This window comes from Bos grunniens, chromosome 15, assembly GCF_055505025.1.
Source record: "Bos grunniens cultivar Pamir isolate PY7600 chromosome 15, Bosgru_T2T1.0, whole genome shotgun sequence".
Lineage (NCBI taxonomy): Eukaryota > Metazoa > Chordata > Mammalia > Artiodactyla > Bovidae > Bos > Bos grunniens.
The window spans coordinates 46,807,844-46,834,382 of NC_141179.1; the positions used below are offsets into that span (position 1 = coordinate 46,807,844).

Consider the following 26,539-nt stretch of genomic DNA (forward strand, 5'->3'; position numbering starts at 1 on the left):
ATATTTTGAGTCTAGCTCCTTTCACTTAACATAATATGTTTGAGATTCATCTAAATTCTGCTATTATTCTGTTACCACTTTTTGCTGAGCAGTGTTCAGTCATATGGGTGTATCATAATTTGTTTATCCATTCACCAGTTAAAGGACATTCGTGTTGTTTCCAGTTTCTGTTGTTTGTGGAAAAAGTCATTCTAAATATTCACATGTAGGTTTTTGAGTAAACATAAGTTGCTATCCACTTGGGTAAGTACCTTGTAGTGAGCTTGCTCACTTATGATAAGTGCATTAAGTTGATAAGGAACTGTTTTCCATTGTAACTAATCCATTTCATTCCGAATTTTATTCTCATTTTTCATTCTGTTAAGCAATAAAATATAGAGTCTTTAAATTCTGATTAAAAGTGAAGAAAAGTGCTTACTTTGGCAGCACATATACTGAAATTGGAACAATACAGAAAAGATTAGTGTGGCCCCTGTGCCAGGATGACAAAAGATTCATGAAGTGTTCAAAATTTTTGTTCATTGCAATACTATTCACAACTGCCAGGACATGGAAGCAACCTACATGTCCACTGACAGATGAATGGATAAAGAAGGTGCAGTACTTATATACTAATACAGTGAAATATTAGCCATACACAGGAATTTGAGTCAGTTCTAGTGAGATGGATGAACCTGGAGCCTGTTATACAGAGTGAAGTAAGTCAGAAAGAGAAAAACAAATGATGTATATGAACACAAATATGGTATCTAGAAAAATGGTACCAATGAACCTATTAATATTTGTAGGGCAGTAATAGAGATACAGACATAGAGCACAGCGGGGGAAGGAGAGGGTAGGACGAGTTGAGAGAGTAGTATTGAAACACACATTTCGGAAGTCCGAAACATACATTACCACAGGTAAAATAGACAGCCAGTGGGAATTTGCTGTATGACACAGGGAGTTCAGTCCAGTGTTCTGTGACAACCTAGAGGGATGGGATGGGGTGGCAGGTGGCAAGAGGGAAAGGACGTGTGTAAATCTATGGCTGACTCATGATGACATATGGCAGAAATCAACACAACATTGTAAAGCAATCATCTTGGTATTAGCATTTAAAGAAAAAAGAAGAGTTTGGGGTAATGAGCAGGGTCATTTAAGCAAGTAAACAAGGATGTGCAATTCAAGACAGAAAGTCATTTGGGGACACACACACACACACACACAGAGTTGGAAACTGAAAATTAATGAGTTAAATCCTGACTATTTAGCAATTCTGGAAATATTCTTAAAATTATTAAAAGTCTTTCTGAGATATGTAGATTATAAAGATTTATTGTATCTTCTATGGAATGTAGCTGTTAATCACTATGCCCTTTTAGGCTCATTGGTAATCGTTAGTAATAGTATTAAAATTCACATTTTATAAAATACATGAACAGTCATTTCTTTGGCAGACAGATAAGTCATACACCTCTGTCACTGTTTGACAAGCTCTACTCTAGTGCTGAGGGATTGAGTGAGGGCAGCCTGATTATGGTGGCATGAATCGTGAATGGTAGAAAAGCATCAGAAGCTATAGGTACAGTTAAGTCTTTCAAGACTATTTGCTCTGAGAAATGGAAGGGGGAGCCTCTTTAAGATGGGAGATACTGGAGCATGTGTTTAACCTGTAGTAAATGTTCTTGTAAGGAGGAAGATGATACAGAGGGAAGCAGGAAATTCCAAGACCAGTATCTTTGAGAAGTGAGAGAGCCTGGCTGAAGAGTACTATTGGAGGATCTGGCCACTGATGGCCTCTTTTTTATTTGACAGTGGAATATTAGTCATAAAAAAAAGCAATTCTACCACTTGTATAGCAATGTTGATGGACCTAGAGAATGTGATGGGCTCTTCTGAAAGAAAAAACACTATGTGCAGACGGGCTGGTGAGTGTGGTATTGGAAGGTGAGGGAGTCCTATATGACGCCTTCTCTTTTCTCAGTGATGCAAAGTCATAAGCTAAGAGTCAAGGGCATTTTTTAAAAGAATAACAGATTTATTAGGGTAGGGCAATAGGATACTATGTCCCTGGAATTTAAGACTGAGTATTGCAAAAAGACATTATTTCCAAATCAGTGTGTGAGTTACATGCAATTGCAATTAATATAGAATTTTTTAGACATTTAGCAGATGACTCAAAAGTTCATCAGGAGGAATAAACAGATGATAAAACTTTAAGAAATATGAGGAAATATGAGAAAGGATACCCCTTACAAAACACAGAAACTAGAGAACATACCCAGAAATACTCCCTACTGCTCTACTTCTAAAAAGAGAGTTTATAGTCAAGGGGTTGTAAATAATAGTGAGAAGATCCATGATAGGAGAAAGTTATTAAGGAAGCTAAAAGTAAAATCAGCTATTTAGAAACATATTAACTTAAAGTTTCACCATCCATCATGTACCAAAATAACTGCAGAGAAATTAAAGCTAATGTCACTTGTGAGATTATTAAAGAGATCTAAGAGAAATATGCAAATTTCTCTGAACAAACAATGGGAATTGTAATGGCACAATTACCTTAAAAATACAAAGGAAAATATGAATATATGAAACTACATAAATATTGTAGCACTTCTCTATCCAACAGACTCCACTACATATCTAATTTTAAACCTCAGTAATAAACTAAAAATAAATGTTGGAACATGAATAACTGTCAAATTGTTGGGGACCTTTGTCTATAAAGAGCTAAAATAAAGAGTTAAAATAAAACCAAGTAAGTAATATAAATGAAAACATCTGTTACATTTTCATTGATATGTTTAATAAATTAGCAAATAGTTCATATAATGAGATAGCCCTAGAAAGAGTACAGTGAGGCAGGCACTCCCACATAATGCTAGCCAGTATGCAAACAGTTTCCAGCTTTCTCAGAAGCAGTCAGCTCTGGCTCTTTGTAAAGAATTAATTTTTTTTTTTTTTTTGCCTATATCCAGTAATTTCACTTCTAAAAATTTGACCTACCATAGTAAGAAAATTTGGGGGAACAAAATTAAATGTAAGCAAATCCCTAAATACATTATATAGGATTCAAATGATGATACTACATAGTCATTTATATTGATCATTTATCAAGACTATTTACTAGTTATTCATATAACAGCTAGCACATATTAAGCACTATTTGCCAGGCTCTGGTCTAAGTGTGTAATTATCTTATTCAAGTCCCTACAAAACATCATGAGGTTATCATAAATCCTATTATTATCACCACTTTTCAGATGAGCAAACTGAGACACAAATGATTCAATTTAATGTTCACAGATGATAAAGTGATAGCAGAGATTACACTCGGCACTCTGACCCCCTCCCTCCCTCCCTCCTCCTCTTCTCTCCACCCCTACCCTATAGTGTTCCCTCTTCACAAGAAGAAGCTTCACCAAATTTTAAATGATAAAGCAAGACCTTAACCAACATGTACAGAACTATTTGGTAAACTGCATGTATGAATAACCCAAAAAAGTGAATGCCAAACTTGAGAGTCCCTTGGACTGCAAGGGGATCCAACCAGTCCATCCTAAAGGAAATCAGTCCTGACTATTCATTGGAAGGACTGATGCTGAAGCTGAAGCTCCAATACCTTGGCCACCTGATGAACTGACTCATTTGAAAAGACCCATGATGCTGGGTTTTATTGGTTTCTGTCTTTTAATTTTAAATTAAGTCACTATTAAATTTTCCCATTTGGATTTTTCCATTATCTCAACAAAAACTGTCCCTTGAAACTGAAGTAGATGCATAGACACAAACTGATTCTTCTTTCCAAATAATTATTTAAACAACAGCTACATAACAGACAAGAAGTCCAGTATATCTAAGAATCTTATTCAAACAAGAGAAGTCTTCCTCTGATTTTAAGAGGCTATTGGAGTTTGCTCAGACTAAATCTACTGCTATTGATGACTGATACATGATATTGACTGAAACTTAGTCCCCTAGCATGTCTATTTTGTAACTGTGTCAGGAGTGTGTCCGCAGCATGTATTTTTGTAGGACCCTTCTCAAGGCCCCCATGACCTCTTTATTCCTCAGGCTGTAGATGAGGGGGTTCAGGGCTGGGGTGACCATCGTGTAGAAGACAGAGATGATGTTGTCTTGCTTGGGACTGTGGAGGAAACTGGGCAGAACATATATGAATGTGGCAGCTCCATAGAACATCCCGACCACTGTCAGGTGGGAAGAGCAGGTGACCAGAGCTTTCTGTCTCCCTTCATTTGAGGGCATGTGGAGCACAGTAAGTAGGATTACTGAATAGGAGACAAGTATAGCAACAAAAGAGGGAATCAGAAAGGTCACACCCATCACATACACCATGAGTTCATATCTGGAAGTATCTGCACAGGCCAACTTCAACAAAGGTGGAATCTCACAGAGCAGGTGGCTGATCTTCCGGGACATGCAGAAAGAGAAGTGCATGATATACAAAGTATGACCTAAAGCATTCAGGGATGCCAGGACCCAGGGTGTGACCACCATGAGCCAACAGACCCTTGGCCTGATGAGGACCATGTAGTTCAGAGGATGACAAATGGCCACATACCTGTCATAGGCCATGAAGGCCAGTAGGAGGTCCTCTGCACCACCGAGGGTCAGTACTAGGAACACCTGAAGGGCACAGCCCCCAAAGGAGATGGTGTTTTCACTGAGCAGAAAATCCACAATGGCCTTGGGAGTGACAACAGATGTGAAGAGGAGGTCCATGAGAGAGAGCTGCCTGAGCAGCAGGTACATGGGCACATGGAGCCGGGCATCCATTGTGATGGCCAGGAGCAGCAGACCATTGCTGGTGAGAGCCATCGTGTACAGGACTGTGATTGTAGCGCAGAGCAGCTCAGGAGACCCACTGTCGTTCAGAATCCCCATCAATATGAAGCCACTTCCCAGGGTGGAGTTCCAAGGCTCCATTGTGTTGTTTCTTTAGTTGCCTGGAAACAAATGGATCCTTGGTGAATTTTTGTTATGATAGTCTCATAGTTTTATACCATCAGAGTTCCCATAGGATGGCCAACATGAATCCAGTGGGATGATGCCTTTCCCAGTGGTAACTGATTTTTTTCTCTTAATCTCTCAGTTTCTGACTTTTTAAATTGTATCTTGATAAACAAAGAGCCCATCTAATTGGAAAATAAACATCACTGTAAGAGCTAAACATTAAGAGATTACTACATGAGGATTATTCAGGACATCAAACCTGAACATGTATCTCCCTAGAAAGTCAAATCATCTCTTTCACAACAATAAAGAAATATTCTACTACACATGCTCCTGATTTTTTCTGGTACCTATGTTTTAAGTAGAATGTTTAATCAATAATTTATATACCCAGTCAGTGTTCTGCATAAGTCTTTTTTTTAATTGATTTTCTGAAACAGGCAGGGAAATGTGATTTCAATAACGCACCTCAATATACTTCTCCACATAATTTGTGTTATTCATCCTACCTTCTCACTTTTGCTTAGACTCAGATCCCCATTCTCCCTTTGACAGCGCTAGGGTATCCACACTGGATTGAATGGCCACACAGAAGGAGAAGAAGAGCTCTTGATCTGGAAATGGCTCTTGGAGTGTTGCACCCAATCGCAGGGAGAAAACAGAGAGCCAGGCACCTGAGAATGACAGGAATCTGTGTTGCTCAGCATGGGAACTGGGTAGATAAGTCCACTTTTGAACACAGTGAAGCATATTTCTAAAAATCAATTTCCTCTATTGTGTCCTATATTTTGATGTTTCACTAATTGCCATCAATCTCTACAAGGTCCACAGAATTTTGATGGTAAAAGGTATTAAAGCATATCACAGACCTTTCATCTACTCTTAAATGTTCCTTTGGAGGCATTTATTGTAATGTAGGTGCCAACAGTTTTATCAAAGGTCAGCAAAGTCTATGGAGTTTAAAAGCAGGTCCTGAGGCTTCCACCAGGAAGCAGATACCCTGGTCTGGGATATAACTTAGAATCTTACAACAGGCTGTAAGATTCACTGATTCCTCCTCATGTTTAGAAACCCAAGAATATAGGAGTTTGGGATGGGGTACAGACCAAAGCACCATAGAACTTGGAAGTCAGAGTAGCTGAAGTTCATATGTGTGCACTGGGCTCCATCTCTCAGCTCAGCATTCCTAGAAGCTGCACACTTTCCTGAAAGTGAGACAACACCCTTACTGTGGGAAGCCAGCTTCCTGAGCACACAGTCTGTCCTGGAGATAGTCTGAGTGAAGGAAGTTCCAGTAGAAATGGAGAAGGAAGACAGGCACTTTCTAGCAATATTCAGTTAGTTTTTTGCTAAGTCGAGTTAGAAGTCTGAGGTATCTGACCAAGGTAGGTGTCAGGCTTATTCTGTTCCTTCAGTTCTTCTGGAGGTCTTCTCTGGAAATGCAAAAATGCAGAAAGAACATCAATACAGTCCTTGGATAGCTTCTATGAAACAAGAAGATAGCTTTCCTGTTCTCACACCTGTGGAGAATTATAAGAAGCTGCTTCTGTCACACAGTTCCCCAAGTAGGAGGCCCATCCAGCTCTGCAGCATTTGTCTGACTGGGTTGGTGGGTACCAATGCTCAGACTTTCATTTACTCTTGCTGGGGAATGGGAGAAAAATGAAAGCAGTGGGAATCTGGAGGAAGTAGATATTAATTAGAACGGCTGCTCATAGAAGACACTGCAATGACTGACCTCACTGTCTCTGGAGCCAACACTAAGCTAAGGCCTCTCTTGGGGGAGGCTGCTTGGTTTCCTCACCCATGACCCCACTTCTCTACTCTATTCTACCCTTGTGTGCAGAAGGACTTAGCCTCTCAGCTGAAATGACCTCCCCTGGAGGTTGGTCCAGGACACAGGGTGGGAATCAACCCCTTTGGACCTGTTTCCTGGCCTTGTATCCCTACACTCTTCTCTCACTAAATGAGCTTGGAGGCCCAGGGTTTCTATGTCACCTAAGGGAGGCACTGATGGTGCATTTCCAAACTACTGACTGAATTGAGCAGGAAGCAAAGGTCACTTTCATGGTCATCAGTCCTCTGCCACAAATTTAAGGTGGGTTTTGGGGCATCTATAGCATCTTGCTTCCCATCTCCACTCCTCTGGCCTCTTGACAAAAGATTAATCTCCAAAACAGACAATCAGTTCAGGCAGCTCAATATCAGAAAAACAAACAACCCACTCAAAAAGTGGGCAGATGACCTAAACAGACATTTCTCCAAAGAAGCCATTTATTATGGCTAATAAATACATGAAAAAAAAATATTCAACATCACTTATTATTAGAGAAATGCAAACCAAAACTACAATGAGGTTATCAACTCACACCAGTCAGAATGGTAATCATCAAAAAATCTACAAAAAATAAATGCTAGAGAGGGTGTGGAGAAAAAGTAACCCTCTCGCACTGTTGGTGGGAATATAAATTGATTCAGCTGAAGGAGGAAACAGACAGAGCTGGACTCCATCTTAGGCCAGGCTGCGAACATTAGGCTACACACATGGTCACCCTCCCAATGGACTCTGAACTTTGTGCCCGGTGTCTACAGAAATGGCATACCAATGGAAAACCAGACCCCTGGATAAAAGAGCCTCAGGACTTGTACTTGGACTCTCCATTGCCTAAAAGAATATGCTAATTATCTCTGTAACAGAACAAAGTGGTAAATTCCATTATGTTTATCGGGATATGACCACAGGCCTATCGATAAATATCCACTGTTTATCTAGTCTTGTGACACATGAATCACAGGTTAACTTTGATTGTATCTCTCTTTTACCTTGTCCAGACTAGTTTCAAGGAATTTGGGGAGGTGGGTTTGAGCAAGTACACTTAGGGTATATAATAAGGTTTTCACAAAAACTGGTCAGGGTCCTTGGCTAAGAGGAGAATCTGCCTTGGGCCCGCCCGTGTAATAAACTGCACTCCACTATCTGCGTTGTCCTTCTGAGTGAGTTTGTTTCCCAGAACGTGTGGCTACAAGAGTTGTCCACCACCAACTCTCCCGGAGTTTACTCAAGTCCATTGAGTCCAAGATGCCATCCAACCATCTCATCCCACCTTTGTCGTCCCCTTCTCCTCCTACATTAAATCTTTCCCAGAATCAGGGTCTTTTCAAATGAGTCAGTTCTTCGCATCAGGTGGCCAAAGTACTGGAGTTACAGCTTCAGCATCAGTCCTTCCAATGAATATTCAGGATTGATTTCCTTTAGGATGGACTGATTGGATCTCCTTGCAATCCAAGGGACTCTCAAGAGTCTTCTCCAACACCACGGTTCAAAAGCATCAATTCTTCGGCTCTCAGCTTTCTTTATAATCCAACTCTCACATCCATACATGACTACTGGAAAAAACCATAGATTTGACTAGACAGATCTTTCCTGGCAACTCTGCATTTTAATATGCTGTCTAGATTGGTCATAACTTTTCTTCGAAGGAGTAAGCATCTTTTAATTTTATGGCTGCAGTCACCATTTGCAGTGATTTTGGAGCACAAAAAAATAAAGTCTCTCACTGTTTCCACAGTTTCCCCATCTATTTGCCATGAAGTGATGGGACCAGATGCCACAATCTTAGTTTTCTGAATGCTGAGTTTTAAGCAAACTTTTTCACTCTCCTCTTCCACTTTCATCAAGAAGCTCTTTAGTTCCTCTTCACTTTGTGCCCTAAAGTTGCTGTCATCCGCATATCTGAGGTTATTGGTATTTCTCCCAGCAATCTTGATTCCAGCTTGTGCTTCCTCCAGCCCAGCATTTCTCATGATTTACTCTGCATAGTAGTTAAATAAGCAGGATGACAATATACAGCCTTGATGTACTCCTTTCCTGATTTGGAACCAGTCTGTTATTACATGTCCAGTTCTAACTGTTGCTTCCTGACCTGCATACAGATTTCGCAGGAGGCAGGTCAGGTGGTCTGGTATTCCCATATCTTTCAGAATTTTCCACAGTTTATTGTGATCCACACAGTCAAAGCTTTGGCACAGTCAATAAAGTAGAAGTAGATATTTTTCTGGAACTCTCTTGCTTTATCCATGATCCAGCAGATGTTGGCAATTTGATCTCTGGTTCCTCTGCCTTTTCTAAAACCAGCTTGAACATCTGGAAGTGCACAGTTCACGTACTGTTGAAGCCTGGCTTGGAGAATTTTGAGCATTACTTTGCTAGCGTGTGAGATAAGTGCGATTGTGCAGTAGTTTGAGCATTCTTTGGCGTTGCCTTTCTTTGGAATTGGAATGAAACCTGACCTTTTCAGTCCTTTGGCCACTGCTGAGTTTTCCAAATTTGCTGGCATATTGACTGCAGCACTTTCACAGCATCATCTTTTAGGATATGAAAGACCTCAACTGGAATTCCATCACCTCCACTAGCTTTGTTTGCAGTGATGCTTCCTAAGGCCCACTTGACTTTTCATTCCAAGAAGTCTGGCTCTAGGTGAGTGATCACAGCATTGTGATTATCTGGGTCGTGAAGAACTTTTTTATATACTTCTTCTGTGTATTCTTGCCACCTGTTCTTAATATCTTTTGCTTCTGCTTCTGTTGCTGCTTCTGCTGCTAAGTCGCTTCAGTCGTGTCCGACCCTGTGCGACCCCATAGATGGCAGCCCACCAGGCTCCCCCGTCCCTGGGATTCTCCATGCAAGAACACTGGAGTGGGTTGCCATTTCCTTCTCCAGTGCATGAAAGTGAAAAGGGAAAGTGAAGTCGCTCGGTCGTGTCCGACTCTTAGAGACCTCATGGACTGCAGCCTACCAAGCTCCTCCATCCACGGGATTTTCCAGGCAAGAGTACTGGAGTGGGGTGCCATTGCCTTTTCCATCTGCTTCTGTTAGGTCCATAACATTTCTGTCCTTTATTGTGCCCATTGGCATGAAGTGTTCTCTTGGTATTGTTGTAGCCATGCGTTCTGGGAAACAAACTCACTTAGAAGGACAATGCAGATAGTGGAGTGCAGTTTATTATACCAGCGGGCTCAAGGCAGAGTGTCCTCTTAGCCAAGGACCCTGACCAGTTTTTGTGAAAACCTTATATACCCTAAGTGTACATGCTCAAACCCACCTCCCCAAATTCTCTGAAACTAGTCTGAACAAAGGAAAAGAAAGGTTCAATCAAAGTTAACCTGTGATTCGTATGCCTTAAGCCACGTAGTTAACAGTGGGCAATTATCAATAGGCTTGTGGTCATACCCCAATAAGCATAATAGAATTTATGATTCTATTCGTTTACATAGATAATTAGGGTATTATTTTAGGCGACAGAGAGTCTAGGTACCAGCCCTGGGGCTCTTCAACCTGGGGGCTCTGATTTTCCAGTTTGTATGTTGTTTCCATAGATACAGGGCATATAGCTTTAATTCCACAGTGCGGCTCAAAATGGAGGCCTGCTTTCAAGATGGAACCTGTTCTGTCTGTTTCCTCCTTCAGTATCTCTGATTTGCTTGAAGAGATCTCTAGTCTTTCCCATTCTATTGTACCCTCTATTTCTTTGCATTGATCACTGAGGAAGGCTTTCGTATCCCTCCTTGCTATTCTTTGGAACTCTGCATTCAGATGGGTATATCTTTCCTTTTCCCCTTTGCCTTTCTCTTTTTTTTCTTTTCACAGCTATTTGTAAGTCCTCCTCAGAAAACCATTTTGCCTTTTTGCTCTTCTTTTTTGGGGGGATGATCTTGATCCCTGCCTCCTGTACAATGTTACGAGCCCCCATCCATAGTTCTTCAGACACTCTGTCTATCAGATCTAATCCCTTGAATCTATTTGCCATTTCCTCTATATAATCATAATGGATTTGATTTAGGTCATACCTGAATGGTCTAGTGGTTTTCCCTACTTTCTTTAATTTCAGTCTGAATTTGGCAATAAGGAGTTCATGATCTGAGCCACCATCAGCTCCCGGTCTTGCTTTTGCTGACTAGATAGAGCTTCTCCATCTTTGGCTGCAAAGAATATAATCAATCTGATTTCGTTGTTGACTATCTGGTGATGTCCACCCGTAGAGTCCTCTCTTGTGTTGTTGGAAGAGGGTGTTTGCTATGACCAGTGCATTCTCTTGGCAAAACTCGATTAGCCTTTGCCCTACTTCATTCTGTACTCCAAGGCCAAATTTGCCTCTTACTCCAGGTATTTCTTACCTTCCTACTTTTGCATTCCAGTCCCCTATAATGAAAAGGATATCTTTTGGGGGTGTTAGTTCTAGAAGGTCTTGTAGGTCTTCATAGAATCGTTCAACTTCAGCTTCTTCAGCATTACTGGTCCCAGCATAGACTTGGATTATTGTGATACTGAATGGTTTGCCTTGGAAATGAACAGAGATCATTCTGTCGTTTTTGAGATTGCATCCAAGTACTGCATTTTGGACTCTTTTGTTGACTGTGATGGCTACTCCATTTCTTCTAAGGGATTCTTGCCCACAGTAGTAGGCAAGAATCACCAGTAGGATTCATGGTCATCTTAGTTAAATTCACCCATTCCAGTCCATTTTAGCTTGCTGATTCCTATGTTGACGTTCACTCTTGCCATCTCCTGTTTGACCACTTCCAATTTGCCTTGATTCATGGACCTGACATTCCAGGTTCCTATGCAATATTGCTCTTTACAGCATCAGGCTTTACTTCTGTCACCCATCACATCCACAACTGAGTGTTGTTTTTGTTCTCGATCTGTCTCTTCATTCTTCCTGGAGTTATTTCTCCACTGATCTCCAGTAGCATATAGGGCACCTGCCAACCTGGGGAGTTCACCTTTCAGTGTCCTATCCTTTTGCCTTTTCATACTATTAATGGGGTTCTCAAGGCAAGAATACTGAAGTGGTTGGCCATTCCCTTCTCCAGTGGACCACGTTTGGTCAGAACTCTCCACCATGATCCATCTTGAGTGTTGCTACATGGCATGGCTCATAGTTTCACTGAGTTAGACAAGGCTGTGGCCCATGTGATCAGATTAGTTAGTTTCCTGTGACTCTGGTTTTTAGTCTGTCTGCCCTCTGATTGAGAAGGATAAGAGGCTTATGGAAGCTTTCTGATGGTAGAGACTGACTGAGGGAGAGTTCAGTTCAGATCAGTCGCTCAGTCGTGACCAACTCTTTGCCACCTCATGAACTGCAGCACGCCAGGCCTCCCTGTCCATCACCAACTCCCAGAGTTCACTCAAACTCATGTCCATCGAGTTGGTGATGTCATCCAGCCATCTCATCCTCTGTCATCCCCTTCTCCTCCTGCTCCCAATCCCTCCCAGCATCAGAGTCTTTTCCAATGAGTCAACTCTTTGCATGAGGTGGCCAAAGTACCAGAGTTGCAGCTTTAGCAACATTCCTTCCAAAGAAAACCCAGGACTGATCTCTTTTAGAATGGACTGGTTGGATCTCCTTGCAGTCCAAGGGACTCTCAAGAGTCTTCTCCAGCACCACAGTTCAAAAGTGCTCAGCTTTCTTCACAGTCCAACACTCACATCCATACATGACCACTGAGAAAACCACATGCTTCAATAGACGGACTTTGGTTGGCAATGTAATGTCTCTGCTTTTCAATAAGCTATCTAGGTTGGTCATAACTTTCCTTCCAAGGAGTAAGCATCTTTTAATTTCATGGCTGCAATCATCACCTGCAGTGATTTTGGAGCCCCCCAAAAATAAAGTCTGACACTGTTTCCCCATCTATTTCCCATGAAGCAATGGGACCAGATGCCATGATGTTAGTTTTCTGAATGTTGAGCTTTAAGCCAACTTTTTCACTCTCCTCTTTCACTTTCATCAAGAGGCTTTTTAGTTCCTCTTCACTTTTTGCCATAAGGGTGGTGTCATCTGTATATCTGAGGTTATTGATACTTGTCCCAGCAATCTTGATTCCAGCTTGGGCTTCTTCCAGCCCAGTGTTTCTCATGATGTACTCTGCGTATAAGTTAAATAAGCAGGGTGACAATATACAGCCTTGACGTACTCCTTTCCTGATTTGGAACCAGTCTATTGTTCCATGTCCAGTTCTAACTGTTGCTTCCTAATCTGCATATAGGTTTCTCAAGAGGTAGGTCTGGTGGTCTAGTATTCCCATCTCTTTCAGAATTTTCCACAGTTTATTGTGATCCACACAGTCGAAGGCTTTGGCATTGTCAATAAAGCAGAAATAGATGTTTTTGGAACTCTCTTGCTTTTTTGATGATCCAGCAGATGTTGGCAATTTGATCTCTGGTTCCTTTGCCTTTTCTAAAATCAGCTTGAACATCTGGAAGTGCACAATTCACGTATTGCTGAAGCCTGGCTTGGAGAATTTTGAGCATTACATTACTAGCGTGTGAGATGAGTGCAATTGTGTGGTAGTTTGAGCATTCTTTGGCATTGCCTTTCTTTGGGATTGGAATGAAAACTGACCTTTTCCAGTCCTGTGGCCACTGCTGAGGTTTCCAAATTTGCTGGCATATTGAGTTCAGCACTTTCACAGCATCACCTTTCAGGATTTGAAGTAGCTCAACTGGAATTCTATCACCTCCTCTAGCTTCATTCGTAGTGATGCTTTCTAAGGCCCACTTGACTTCACATTCCAGGATGTCTGGCTCTAGGTCAATGATCACACCATCGTGATTACCTTGGTCATGAAGCTCTTTTTTCTACAGTTCTTCTGTGTATTCTTGCCACCTCTTCTTAATATCTTCTGCTTCTGTTAGGTCCATACCATTTCTGTCCTTTATCGAGCCCATCTTTGCATGAAATGTTCCTTTGGTATCTCTAATGTTCTTGAAGAGATCTCTAGTCTTTCCCATTCTGTTTTTTCCTCTATTTCTTTGCACTGATCGCTGAAAAAGACTTTCTTATCTCTTCTTGCTATTCTTTGAAACTCCGCATTCAGATGTTTATATCTTTCCTTTTCTCCTTTGCTTTTCACTTCTCTTCTTTTCACAGCTATTTGTAAGGCCTCCCCAGACCGCCATTTTGCTTTTTCACATTTCTTTTCCATGGGGATGGTCTTGATCCTTGTCTCCTGTACCATGTCACGAACCTCTGTCCATAGTTCATCAGGCACTCTATCTATCAGATCTAGTCCCTTAAATCTATTTCTTGCTTCCACTGTATAATAATAAGGGATTTGATTTAGGTCATACCTGAATGGTCTAGTGGTTTTCCCTACTTTCTTCAATTTCAGTCTGAATTTGGCAATAAGGAGTTCATGATCTGAGCCACAGTCAGCTCCTGGTCTTGTTTTTGCTGACTGTATAGAGCTTCTCCATCTTTGGCTGCAAAGAATATAATCAATCTGATTTTGTTTTTGACCATCTGGTGATGGCTATGTGTAGAGTCTTCTCTTGTGTTGTTGGAAGAGGGTGTTTGCTATGACCAGTGCATTTTCTTGGCAAAACTCTATTAGCCTTAGCCCTGCTTCATTCCATATTCCAAGGCCAAACTTGCCTGTTACTCCAGGTGTTTTTTGACTTCCTACTTTTGCATTCCAGTCCCCTATAATGAAAAAGACATCTTTTTGGGGTGTTAGTTCTAAACGGTATTGTAGGTCTTCATAAAACCGTTCAACTTCTGTTTCTTCAGCGTTATTGGCTGGGGCATAGACTTGGATTACTGTGATATTGAATGGTTTGCTTTGGAAACGAACAGAGATCATTCTGTCATTTTTGAGATTGCATCCAAGTACTGCATTTCGGACTCTTTTTTTGACCATAATGGCTACTCCATTTCTTCTAAGGGATTCCTGCCAGCAGTAGTAGATATAATGGTCATCTGAGTTAAATTTACCCATTCCAGTCCATTTTAGTTCACTGATTCCTAGAATGTCGACATTCACTCTTGCCATCTCCTGTTTGACCACTTCCAATTTGCCTTGATTCATGGATCCTTGATTCATGGACCCTTCCAGGTTCCTTGCAATATTGCTTTTTACAGCATCGGACCTTGCTTCTGTCACCAGTCACATCCACAACTGGGTATTGTTTTTGCTTTGGCTCCATCCTTCATTCTTTCTGGAGTTATTCCTCCACTGATCTCCAGTAGCATATTGGGCCCCTACTGACCTGGGGAGTTCCTCTTTCAGTATCCTATCCTTTTGCCTTTTCATACTGTTCATGGGGTTCTCAAGGCAAGAATACTGAAGTGGTTGGCCATTCCCTTCTCCAGTGGACCACATTCTGTCCAATCTCTGCACCATGACCGGCCCGTCTTGGGTGGCCCCATAGGGCATGGCTTAGTGTTGAGTTAGACAAGACTGTGGTCCATGTGATTAGATTGACTAGTTTTCCTTGATTATGGTTTCAATGTGTCTGCCCTCTGATGCCCTCTTGCAATACCTACCATCTTACTTGGTTTCTCTTACCTTGGACGTGGGGTATCTCTTCACAGCTGCTCCAGCAAAGTGCAGCCGCTGCTCCTTACCTTGGACAAGGGGTATCTCCTCACTGCCGCCCCTTCTGACCTTGAACATGGAGTAGCTCCTCCATGTTCTGAGGGGGAAACTGGGTCTTATTCTGATGGGCAGGGCCAGGCTCACTAAATCTTTAATCCAATTTTCTATTGATGGGTGAGGTTGTTTTCCTTCCCTGTTATTTACCCGGGGCCAAACTGTAGTGGAGGCAGTGAAGATAATGGTGACCTCCTTCAAAAGGTCCCATAAACGCTCTGCTACACTCCATGCCCCCAACCCTGCAGCAGGCCACTGCTGACCCATGCCTCTGCTAGACACTCCTGGGAACCCATGGGCAAGTCTGGGTCAGTCTCTTGTGTGGTCACTGCTCCTTTCTCCTGGGTCCTGGTGCCCACAGAGTTCTGTCTGTTCCCTCCAAAAGTCTGTTTCCCCGGTCCTGTGTAAGTTCTGGTGGCTCTATTCTGGGGTTAATGGCAACCTCCTCCAAGAGTGCTTATGTCATACCCAGGTCTGTGGCACCCAAAGCCCCTGCCCCTGTGGCAGGCCACTGCTAGCCTGTACCTCCAACACAGTTCTGTCTCAGTCTCTGTGGGATCTCTGGGTCCTGGTGCGCACAAGATTTATTTGAGCCCTCTGAGCATCTCTGGCACGTATGGGGTTTGATTCTAAATGTGTTTTTGCCCCTCTTACCAGCTTGCTGGGGCTACTCCTTTGCCTTTGGACATGGGGTATCTTTTCTCAGCCGCCGCTCCAGTGCTGTGCTGTATAATCACTTCCACTGTATCATAAGGGCTTCCCTGATAGCTCAGTTGGTAAAGAATCCGCCTGCAATGCACGAACCTCGATTCAATTGCTGGGTCGAGAAGACCCACTGGAGAAGGGATAGGCTACCCACTCCAATATTCTTGGGCTTCCCTTGTGGCTCAGCTGGTAAAGAATCTCCTTGACATGCGGGAGACCTGGCTTCAATCCCTGGGTTAGGAAGATCCCCTGGAGAAGGGAAAGGCTACCCAGTCCAGTATTCTGGCCTCAAGAATTCTATCGATTGTACAGTCCATGGGGTCACAAAGAGTTGGACACAACCAGTCCCATCACTTCATGACAAATAGATGGGAAAACAATGGAAACAGTGACAGACTTTATTTTGGGGGACTCCAAAATCACTGCAGATGGTGACTGCAGCCATGAAATTAAAAGATGCTTACTCCTTGGAAGAAAAGTTATAACCAACCTAGACAGTATATTAAGAAGCAGAGACATTACTTTACCAACAAAGGTCCATCTAGTCAAAGCTGTGGTTTTACCAGTAGTCATGTATGGATGTGAGAGTTGGGTTACTAAGAAAGCTGAGAGCTGAAGAATTGATGCTTTTGAACTGTGGTGTTGGAGAAGACTCTTGAGAGTCCCTTGGAAAGCAAGGAGATCCAATCAGTCCGTCCTAAAGAAATTAGTCCTGAATATTCATTGGAAGGACTGATGCTGAAGCTGAAACTCCAATACTTTGGCCATCTGATGCAAAGAACTGACTCATTGGAAAAAATCCTGATTCTGGGAAAGATTTAAGGTGGGAGAAGGGGATGACAGAGGGTGAGATGGTTGGATGGCATCACCAACTCAATGGACGTGAGTTTGAGCAAGCTCCAGGAGTTGGTGATGGACAGGAAGCCTGGTGTGCTGCAGTCCATGGGTTGCAAAGGTCAGACACGACTGAGCAACTGAACTGAACTGACTGAACATTAAATCCCTTTTCAAAGCAGATAGGATATAAATAAAAATTTTTAAATTCACAGAAAAAAATCAAGACGACAGGGGACTTTTTTCTATTGGTACTTAAAGAAGGATGTACAAGCAGAATATTAAAAATTTTATTCAATTATTTCTTACTTTTTAAATTTTTATTAAGGCACAAATTTTTACCCAATAAAATCTGCCTCTTTTTGTATACGGTTTTGCAATTTTTGACAAATGTATATAATAGCATATGTAAAAAGGGAAAGTGAAAGTGTTAGTCTGTCAGTCTTGTCCAACTCTTTAAGACCCTTTGGACTGTACCTCACCAGGCTCCTCTGTCCATGGGATTCTCCAGCCAAGAATACTCGAGTGGGTTGGCATGTGCTCCTCTAGGGGTCGTCCTGAGACAGGAATCAATCCCACATCTCTTGAGTCTTCTGCAGTGCAGGTGGTTTCTTTACCTGCTGAGCCATCAGAGAAGCCCATAATAGAATAATACCACCACCAAAACCAAGATATAAAAGTTGCCTCAATGCTGCAAATTCTCTGGTGCCTTTTGATAATCATCCCATGCTCACCCAAGCCCTTGGGAACTCTCTGATCTATTTAGAGTCTCTCCTATTTTTTCCCTACATGTCATATGAATGGTATCGGATACTTTGAGTATTGCTTCTGTCACTTAGCATAATATGTTTTAGATTCATTCAAATTCTGCCATCTATTAATAGTCTGTTCTCATTTTTTGCTAAGTAACATCCAGTTGTGTGGCTTTATCATAGTTTCTTTATCCATTCACCAGTTAAAGGACATTTTTGTTGTTTCTGGTTATTGTTGTTAGTGGAAAAAGCCATTATAAACATTCATGTATAGGTTTTTGAGTGACTATAAACTGTTATTCACTTGGGTAAGTCCCTTGTAGTAAACTTGCTCTGTTGTGTGTTAAGTATGTGTTTAATTTGATTAAAAACTGTCCATCTGTTTTCTGTAGTGACTGAACAATTTTATTCTCATTTTGCATTTTTAAGCTATAAAATATGGGTTTTTAAATTAAAAATGAAGCGCATGTTGCCTGAAGTTTTAAATTGCATGTCTCCCTAATTAGTATTTAAAGATAAAATGAAGAGTTTGGGAGAATGAGCAGGATTATTCATGCAAGTAAAAAGAAGGTGCAATTCAAGAGAGAAAGTCATACAGGGACACACACATACACTTAGGCCTGGAGACTGAGAACCTTAATGATAGTTAAGTCCTGTCTAGTTAGCATTCTGAAACTATTTACAATTATTTAATTTTTTCTGAGATATGTGGACTATAAAGATATACTGTATCTCCTATGGAATATAGATTTTAATCTCTAAGCCCTTTGAGGCTCATTGGTAATCACAGGTAACGATTCTAAAATTCACATTTTACACTTTTATAAAATATATACTATTATTTCTTTGTCAGAACAGATGAGACATATACCTCCGTCACTCTTGATATGCACGACTACAATGAGGTAGGGAGGGGAGGTGCTGTTGGCTGTAGAGGGGAGCCTGATTACAGTGATATGAGTTGTGAATGGTAGAGGAGGACCAGAAGGTGTAGGTACGGTGAAGTCTTTTAAGATGATTTGCTCTGAGGAATGGGGTAGTACTAGACCAGTACTAGAGACACCCTCTACCACTATACTTACAAGAAGAAAATACATAGTCAAGCAATTATAAATAATAGTAATAATAAATGCAAAATAGGTAAAGATTATTAGGAATGCTAACAGGAAAATCAGCTATTTAGAAAACAACTAACTTAAAGTTTCACTATCCATAATGTATTTAAATAATATCAGAGAGATTAAAGTTTATTAAGCAAATCTAAAGATTTATGGCAATATTATCTGAATTAAAAATGGAAATTGTAAGGGTACTATCACCTATAAAATACAAAGGAAAAAATGAATCCGTGACATTTTGTAAATGTTGTAACACTTCTCTATCCAACATATCCTACTACATATGTAATAAACTGAAAATAAATGTTTCCACGTATATAACTGCCAAATTGTCTAGGACCTTCCCTGACTTCACTGGTGGCTTAGATGGTAAAGTGTCTGCCTACAATGCAGGAGACCTGGGTTCGATCCCTGGGTCACGAAGATCCCCTGGAGAAGGAAAGGGCAATCCACTCCAGTACTATTGCCTGGAAAATCCCATGGACAGAGGAACCTGGTAGGCTACAGTCCATGGGGTCGCAGAGTCGGACACGACTGAAGAACTTCACTTTGTCTATATAGGGCTACAGAAAAATCATTAGAATAAAACAAAATAAATACTATAAGTGAAAACACCTGTTACTTTTTGTTTATGTGCTTAATAAATTATCAAAGGGAGTTTATATAAGACAGGATGGAAAGAGTACAATGAGGCAGAGACTCTCACAAAATGCTAGCCGGCATGCAAAAGGTCTCTAACTTTCTCATAAACAGTTAGCTCTTTAAAATAAGAATTTCAAATAGTTTCTTTGCTTATATTCCATTTTTTACCCTTCAAGAATTTGACCTCACTTAAAATATACCCTTACGTAGAAAATTTGAAGGGAAAAAATTAAATGTAAGGAAATCCCTAAATACATTATAGAGGATTCATATGATGCTATTATGTAGTCATTTGAAATGAAGTTTTATCAAGACTATTTATTAGATATTCATATAACAGTTAGCATGGTTTAAGAACTATTTGCGAGGCACAGGTCTAAGTGCATTATCATCTTATTCAAGTCACCCTAAAACACGAAATCATCATGAGTCTTATTATTATCACTGCTTTTCAGAGGAACAAAATGAAAAATGAATGGTTTAATTTCTGTTCAAAGATACACAGGTATACATGGTGAGCAGAGATTAAACTCAGAACTCTGGCCACCTACCTCCCTAAGCCCCCCAGCCCTACACTATAATGTCCTCTCTCCAAAGGAAGAAACTTCACCAAATTTCAAGCAAAAAAAAAGCAAAACTTTGGCCAAAATGTACATAGCTATTCAGTAAACTGCATATAGATAAGCAAAAATGAATAGAAAAACTTATAGGTTTTCTCTTTCTCAATTTCTGAATTTTCTGTTTATATAATGAACTTGGACTAGTTCCACAGATTATTAGCTTTTATATTATCATTGATCTTAATACACCAAGTAATTTAAGACAGCTTCTGAAAAGAAAATATTTCTGAGTTTTAAAAAAGCACTACCTCCCCAAATAATTTCAATTAGGTGAGCCAGGAAAGTTCACAGTTTTTGTTATAAATATTTCCACACAGGTAAATCAAATGATACAAATAAAGCATATCTAAATTAGCATAAGGTGAATTATAATGATAGCTTTCCTTTCCTGTGGACACAAACAAAGAAATATACTCACCATACAATTGTTATGATTTTTTTAAATTTTAATTTAATTTTTAAACTTTACAATATTGTATTAGTTTTGCCAAATATCAAAATGAATCCGCCACAGGTATACCTGTGTTACCCATCCTGACCCTCCTCCGTCCTCCCTCCCCATACCCTCCCTCTGGGTCATCCCAGTGCACCAGCCCCAAGCATCCAGTATCGTGCATCAAACCTGGACTGGCGACTCATTTCATACATGATATTATACATGTTTCAATGCTATTCTCCCAAATCTCCCCACCCTCTCCCTCTCCCACAGAGTCCATAAGACAGATCTATACATCAGTGTCTCTTTTGCTGTCTCGTACACAGGGTTATTGTTTCCATCTTTCTAAATTCCATATATATGCGTTAGTACACTGTATTCGTGTTTTTCTTTCTGGCTTACTTCACTCTGTATAATAGGTTCCAGTTTCATCCATCTCATTAGAACTGATTCAAATGTATTCTTTTTAATGGCTGAGTAATACTCCATTGTGTATATGTACCACAGCTTTCTTATCCATTCATCTGATGATGGACATCTAGGTTGCTTCCATGTCCTGGCTATTATAAACAGTGCTGCAATGAACATTGGGGTACACGTGTCTCTTTCCCTTCTGGTTTCCTCAGTGTGTATGCCCAGCAGTGGGATTGCTGGATCATAAGGCAGTTCTATTTCCAGTTTTTTAAGGAATCTCCACCCTGTTCATAGTGGCTGTACTAGTTTGCATTCCCACCAACAGTGTAAGAGAGTTCCCCGTTCTCCACACCCTCTCCAGCATTTATTGCTTGTAGACTTACGGATTGCAGCCATTCTGACTGGCATGAAATGGTACCACATAGTGGTTTTGATTTGCATTTCTCTGATAATGAGTGATGTTGAGCATCTTTTCATGTGTTTGTTAGCCATCTGTATGTCTTCTTTGGAGAAATGTCTATTTAGTTCTTTGGCCCATTTTTTGATTGGGTCATTTATTTTTCTGGAGTTGAGCTGTAGGAGTTGCTTGTATATTTTTGAGATTAGTTGTTTGTCAGTTGCTTCATTTGCTATTATTTTCTCCCATTCTGAAGGCTGCTTTTTCACCTTTCTAATAGTTTCCTTTGTTGTGCAGAAGCTTTTAAGTTTAATTAGGTTCCATTTGATTATTTTTGCTTTTATTTCCAATATTCTGGGAGGTGGGTCATAGAGGATCCTGCTGTGATGTATGTCAGAGAGTGTTTTGCCTATGTTCTCCTCCAGGAGTTTTATAGTTTCTGGTCTTACGTTGAGATCTTTAATCCATTTTGAGTTTATTTTTGTGTGTGGTGTTAGAAAGTGTTCTAGTTTCATTCTTTTACAAGTGGTTGACCAGTTTTCCCAGCACCACTTGTTAAAGAGATTGTCTTTAATCCATTGTATATTCTTGCCTCCTTTGTCAAAGATAAGGTGTTCATATGAGCATGGATTTATCTCTGGGCTTTCTATTTTATTCCATTGATCAATATTTCTGTCTTTGTGCCAGTACCATACTGTCTTGATGACTGTGGCTTTGTAATAGAGCCTGAAGTCAGGTAGGTTGATTCCTCCAGTTCCATTCTTCTTTCTCAAGATCGCTTTGGCTATTTGAGGTTTTTTGTATTTCCATACAAATTGTGAAATTATTTGTTCTAGCTCTGTGAAGAATACCGTTGGTAGCTTGATAGGGATTGCATTGAATCTATAAATTGCTTTGGGTAGTATACTCATTTTCACTATATTGATTCTTCCAATCCATGAACATGGTATATTTCTCCATCTATTAGTGTCCTCTTTGATTTCTTTCACCAGTGTTTTATAGTTTTCTATATATAAGTCTTTAGTTTCTTTAGGTAGATATATGCCTAAGTATTTTATTCTTTCCGTTGCAATGGTTAATGGAATTGTTTCCTTAATTTCTCTTTCAGTTTTCTCATTATTAGTGTATAGGAATGCAAGGGATTTCTGTGTGTTGATTTTATATCCTGCAACTTTACTATAATCATTGATTAGTTCTAGTAATATTCTGGTGGAGTCTTCAGGGTTTTCTATGTAGAGGATCATGTCATCTGTAAACAGTGAGAGTTTTACTTCTTCTTTTCCCATTTGGATTCCTTTTGTCTCTTTTTCTGCTCTGATTGCTGTGGCCAAAACTTCCAAAACTACGTTGAATAGTAATGGTGAAAGTGGGCACCCTTGTCTTGTTCCTGAGGAACAAGACTTTAGAGGAAATGCTTTCAATTTTTCACCATTGAGGATAATGTTTGCTGTGGGTTTGTCGTATATAGCTTTTATTATGTTGAGGTAAGTTCCTTTTATTCCTGCTTTCTGGAGAGTTTTTATCATAAATGGATGTTGAATTTTGTCAAAGGCTTTCTCTGCATCTATTGAGATAATCATATGGTTTTTATTTTTCAATTTGTTAATATGGTGTATTACATTGATTGATTTGCAGATATTGAAGAATCCTTGCATCCCTGAGATAAAGCCCACTTGGTCATGGTGTATGATCTTTTTAAGGTGTTGTTGGATTCTGATTGCTAGAATTTTGTTAAGAATTTTTGCATCTATGTTCATCAGTGATATTGGCCTGTAGTTTTCTTTTTTTGTGGCATCTTTGTCAGGTTTTGGTATTAGGGTGATGGTGGCCTCATAGAATGAGTTTGGAAGTTTACCTTCCTCTGCAATTTTCTGGAAGACTTTGAGTAGGATAGATGTTAGCTCTTCTCTAAACTTTTGGTAGAATTCAACTGTGAAGCCATCTGGACCTGGGCTTTTGTTTTCTGGAAGATTTCTGATTACAGTTTCAATTTCTGTGCTTGTGATGGGTCTGTTAAGATTTCCTATTTCTTCCTGGTCCAGTTTTGGAAAGTTTTGGAAAGTTGTACTTTTCTAAACGTAAAACCAGAAACTATAAAACTCCTAGAGGAGAACATAGGCAAAACACTCTCCGACATACACCACAGCAGGATCCTCTATGACCCACCTCCCAGAATATTGGAAATAAAAACAAAGATAAACAAATGGGACCTAATTAAACTTCAAAGCTTTTGCACAACAAAGGAAACTATAAGCGAGGTGAAAAGACAGCCTTCAGAATGGGAGAAAATAATAGCAAATGAAGCAACTGACAAACAACTAATCTCAAAAGTACACAAGCAACTCCTACACCTCAATTCCAGAAAAATAAATGACCAAATCAAACAATGGGCCAAAGAACTAAATAAACATTTCTCTAAAGAAGACATACAGATGGCTAACAAACACATGAAAAGATGCTCAACATCACTCATTATCAGAGAAATGCAAATCAAAACCATTATGAGGTACCATTTCACACCAGTCAGAATGGCTGCTATCCAAAAGTCTAGAGAAAAGGGAAGAAAAGGGAACCCTCTTACACTGTTGGTGGGAATGCAAACTAGTACAGCCACTATGGAGAACAGTGTGGAAATTTCTTAAAAAACTGGTAATAGAATTGCCTTATGATCCAGCAATCCCACTGCTGGGCATACACACCAAGGAAACCATAATTGAAAGAGACACGTGTACCCCAATGTTCATCACAGCACTGTTTATAATAGCCAGGACATAGAAGCAACCTAGATGTCCATCATCAGATGAATGGATAAGAAAGCTGTGGTACATATACACAATGGAGTATTTCTCAGCCATTAAAAAGAATACATTTGAACCAGTTCTTATGAGGTGGATGAAACTGGAGCCTATTATACAGAGTGAAGTAAGCCAGAAAGAAAAACACCAATACAGTATACTAATGCATATATATATGGAATTTAGAAAGATGGTAACAGTAATCCTGTATACAAGACAGCAAAAGAGACACTGTTTTATAGAACAGTCTTTTGGACTCTGTGGGACAGGGAGAGGGTGGGATGATTTGGGAGAATGGCATTGAAACATGTGTAATATCATATATGAAACAAGTCGCCAGTCCAGGTTCGATGCACGATACTGGATGCTTGGGGCTGGTGCACTTGGACGACCCAGAGGGATGGTATGGGGAGGGAGGAGAGAGGAGGGTTCAGGATGGGGAACACATGTATACCTGTGGTGGATTCATTTTGATATATGGCAAAACCAACACAATATTGTAAAGTTAAAAAAAAAAACTCAAGAAAAATACACAACACATGACTCTCACTGCTATTATATTTCCAATGCTCACTTGAAACCTGGGAACTTCCACATTCTGTTTTATTCATTTCTGTACTTTAATTTTCATTTTGTGGTATAAAAATGGCCCATTAGCTTTTCCCACTCTCTCAACATAAGTATTTGTACAAATGTAGTCACAAATTGATTACTCTTTCCAACTAATTGTTTTAACAACCATCTACCTAATAAACAAGAAGCCCAATATGTCTTATGAGGCTACTTCTCTCTACAATTGTCTAAGAATCCAGTCAAATGAGAGCAGCTCTCCTCTGATGTAAGAGGTTATTGGAGTTTGATAAGACTTCTATAAGCTACCATTATCACAGCCACATGATACTTAGTTCCTACCACCTCCACTTGGCAACTCTGTCAGGAGTGTGTCCACAGCATATATCTACCCAGGATTCTTCTTAAGGCCCCCATGACCTCTTTATTCCTCAGGCTGTAGATAAGGGGGTTCAGGGCTGGGGTGACAATCGTGTAGAAGACAGAGACGATGTTGTCTTGCTTGGGACTGTGGAGGGAACTGGGCAGAACATACATGAATGTGGCAGCTCCATAGAACATCCCGACCACAGTCAGGTGGGAAGAGCAGGTGACCAGAGCTTTCTGCCTCCCTTCATTTGAGGGCATGTGGAGCACAGTAAGTAGGATTAGTGTGTAGGAGGCAAGGATAGCAACAAGAGGAGGAATCAAGAAGGTCACACCCATCACATACACCGTGAGTTCATATATGGAAGTATCTGCACAGGCCAACTTCAACAGAGGTGGAATCTCACAGAGCAGGTGGCTGATCTCACGGGCTTTGCAAAAGGGATAGTGCATGGTGTACACAGTATATACAATGGCACTAAGGGATGCCAAAATCCAGGATGTGGCCACCATGAGCCAGCAGACCCTTGGCCTCATGAGGACCATGTAGTTCAGAGGATGACAAATGGCCACATACCTGTCATAGGCCATGAAGGCCAGTAGGAGGTCCTCTGCACCACCCAGGGTCAGTGCCAGAAACATCTGAAGGGCACAGCCCACAAAGGAGATGGTGTTTTCACTGAGCAGAAAATCCATGAAGGCCTTGGGAGTGACAACAGACGTGAAGAGGAGGTCCATGAGAGAGAGCTGCCCGAGCAGGAGGTACATGGGCACATGGAGTCGGGCATCCGTTGTGATGGCCAGGAGCAGAAGGCAATTGCTGGTGAGGGCCAGCATGTACAGGACTGTGACTGTAGCGCAGATCAGCTCAGGAGACAAACTGTCATTCAGAATCCCCATCAATATGAAGCCACTTCCCAGAGTGGAGTTCCAGTGCTCCATTCTGTGTTGTTTATTTAGTTGCCTAGAACCAAGTAGATTCTAGGTGAATTTTTGTTAAGATGGTTGCAACATTTTGTAACATCAGAGGCCCCACAGAATGACCAATATGAGTCCAATATGGTGATTCCTTTCCCACTGGTAGCTAATTTTATTTCTTGATCTCTGTTTCTGAATCTTTTAAGTATCTTGAAAAGAACCATCTGAATGGAGAACAAGCATCACATTAACAGCTAAATATTCAAAGATCACTAGATAAGAATATTATTCAGGATATCAAACCTGAATATGTATCTCCCCAGAAATTCAAATTACCTTTCTCATTGCAATATATCATTATTCAGGTATGCATGCTCTTAATAATTCTTATACCTATGCTTTAGGTATAATGTTTGACTGATGATTTAAGTACCCAGTCACTGTTCTGTGTACCTATTTTGAATATGAAATACTAAAACAAGAGCATCGGTGTGATATCAATAATGTACCTCATTATTTTTTTCCATACACCGTATGTCCACATTGATTTGCAGCCCCCAAAGCTATAAACAGCCTTAT

At 40.4% G+C, this 26,539-nt stretch overlaps 2 protein-coding genes and 1 non-coding gene across 3 annotated transcripts; 1 reads left to right on the forward strand and 2 right to left on the reverse strand.

The window, feature by feature from the left end:
• The first annotated feature begins 410 nt into the window (after window positions 1–410).
• Window positions 411–516, forward strand: LOC147357866 (U6 spliceosomal RNA). The gene has a single exon (XR_015142539.1). It is a non-coding gene; the product is annotated as a U6 spliceosomal RNA (small nuclear RNA).
• Window positions 517–3,716: 3,200 nt separating this feature from the next.
• LOC147357867 (olfactory receptor 2AG1-like) lies at window positions 3,717–5,281 on the reverse strand. Its single transcript, XM_086340371.1, has one exon. It carries the CDS (start codon window positions 4,930–4,932, stop codon window positions 3,988–3,990), a length of 945 nt encoding a protein of 314 aa, XP_086196497.1. The 5' UTR covers window positions 4,933–5,281; the 3' UTR covers window positions 3,717–3,987.
• A 19,365-nt stretch (window positions 5,282–24,646) lies between these two features.
• Window positions 24,647–25,984, reverse strand: LOC147357868 (olfactory receptor 2AG1-like). Its single transcript, XM_086340372.1, has one exon. The coding sequence runs from the start codon at window positions 25,982–25,984 to the stop codon at window positions 25,040–25,042; it is 945 nt and encodes a 314-aa protein (XP_086196498.1). The 3' UTR covers window positions 24,647–25,039.
• Between the last annotated feature and the right edge of the window lie 555 nt (window positions 25,985–26,539).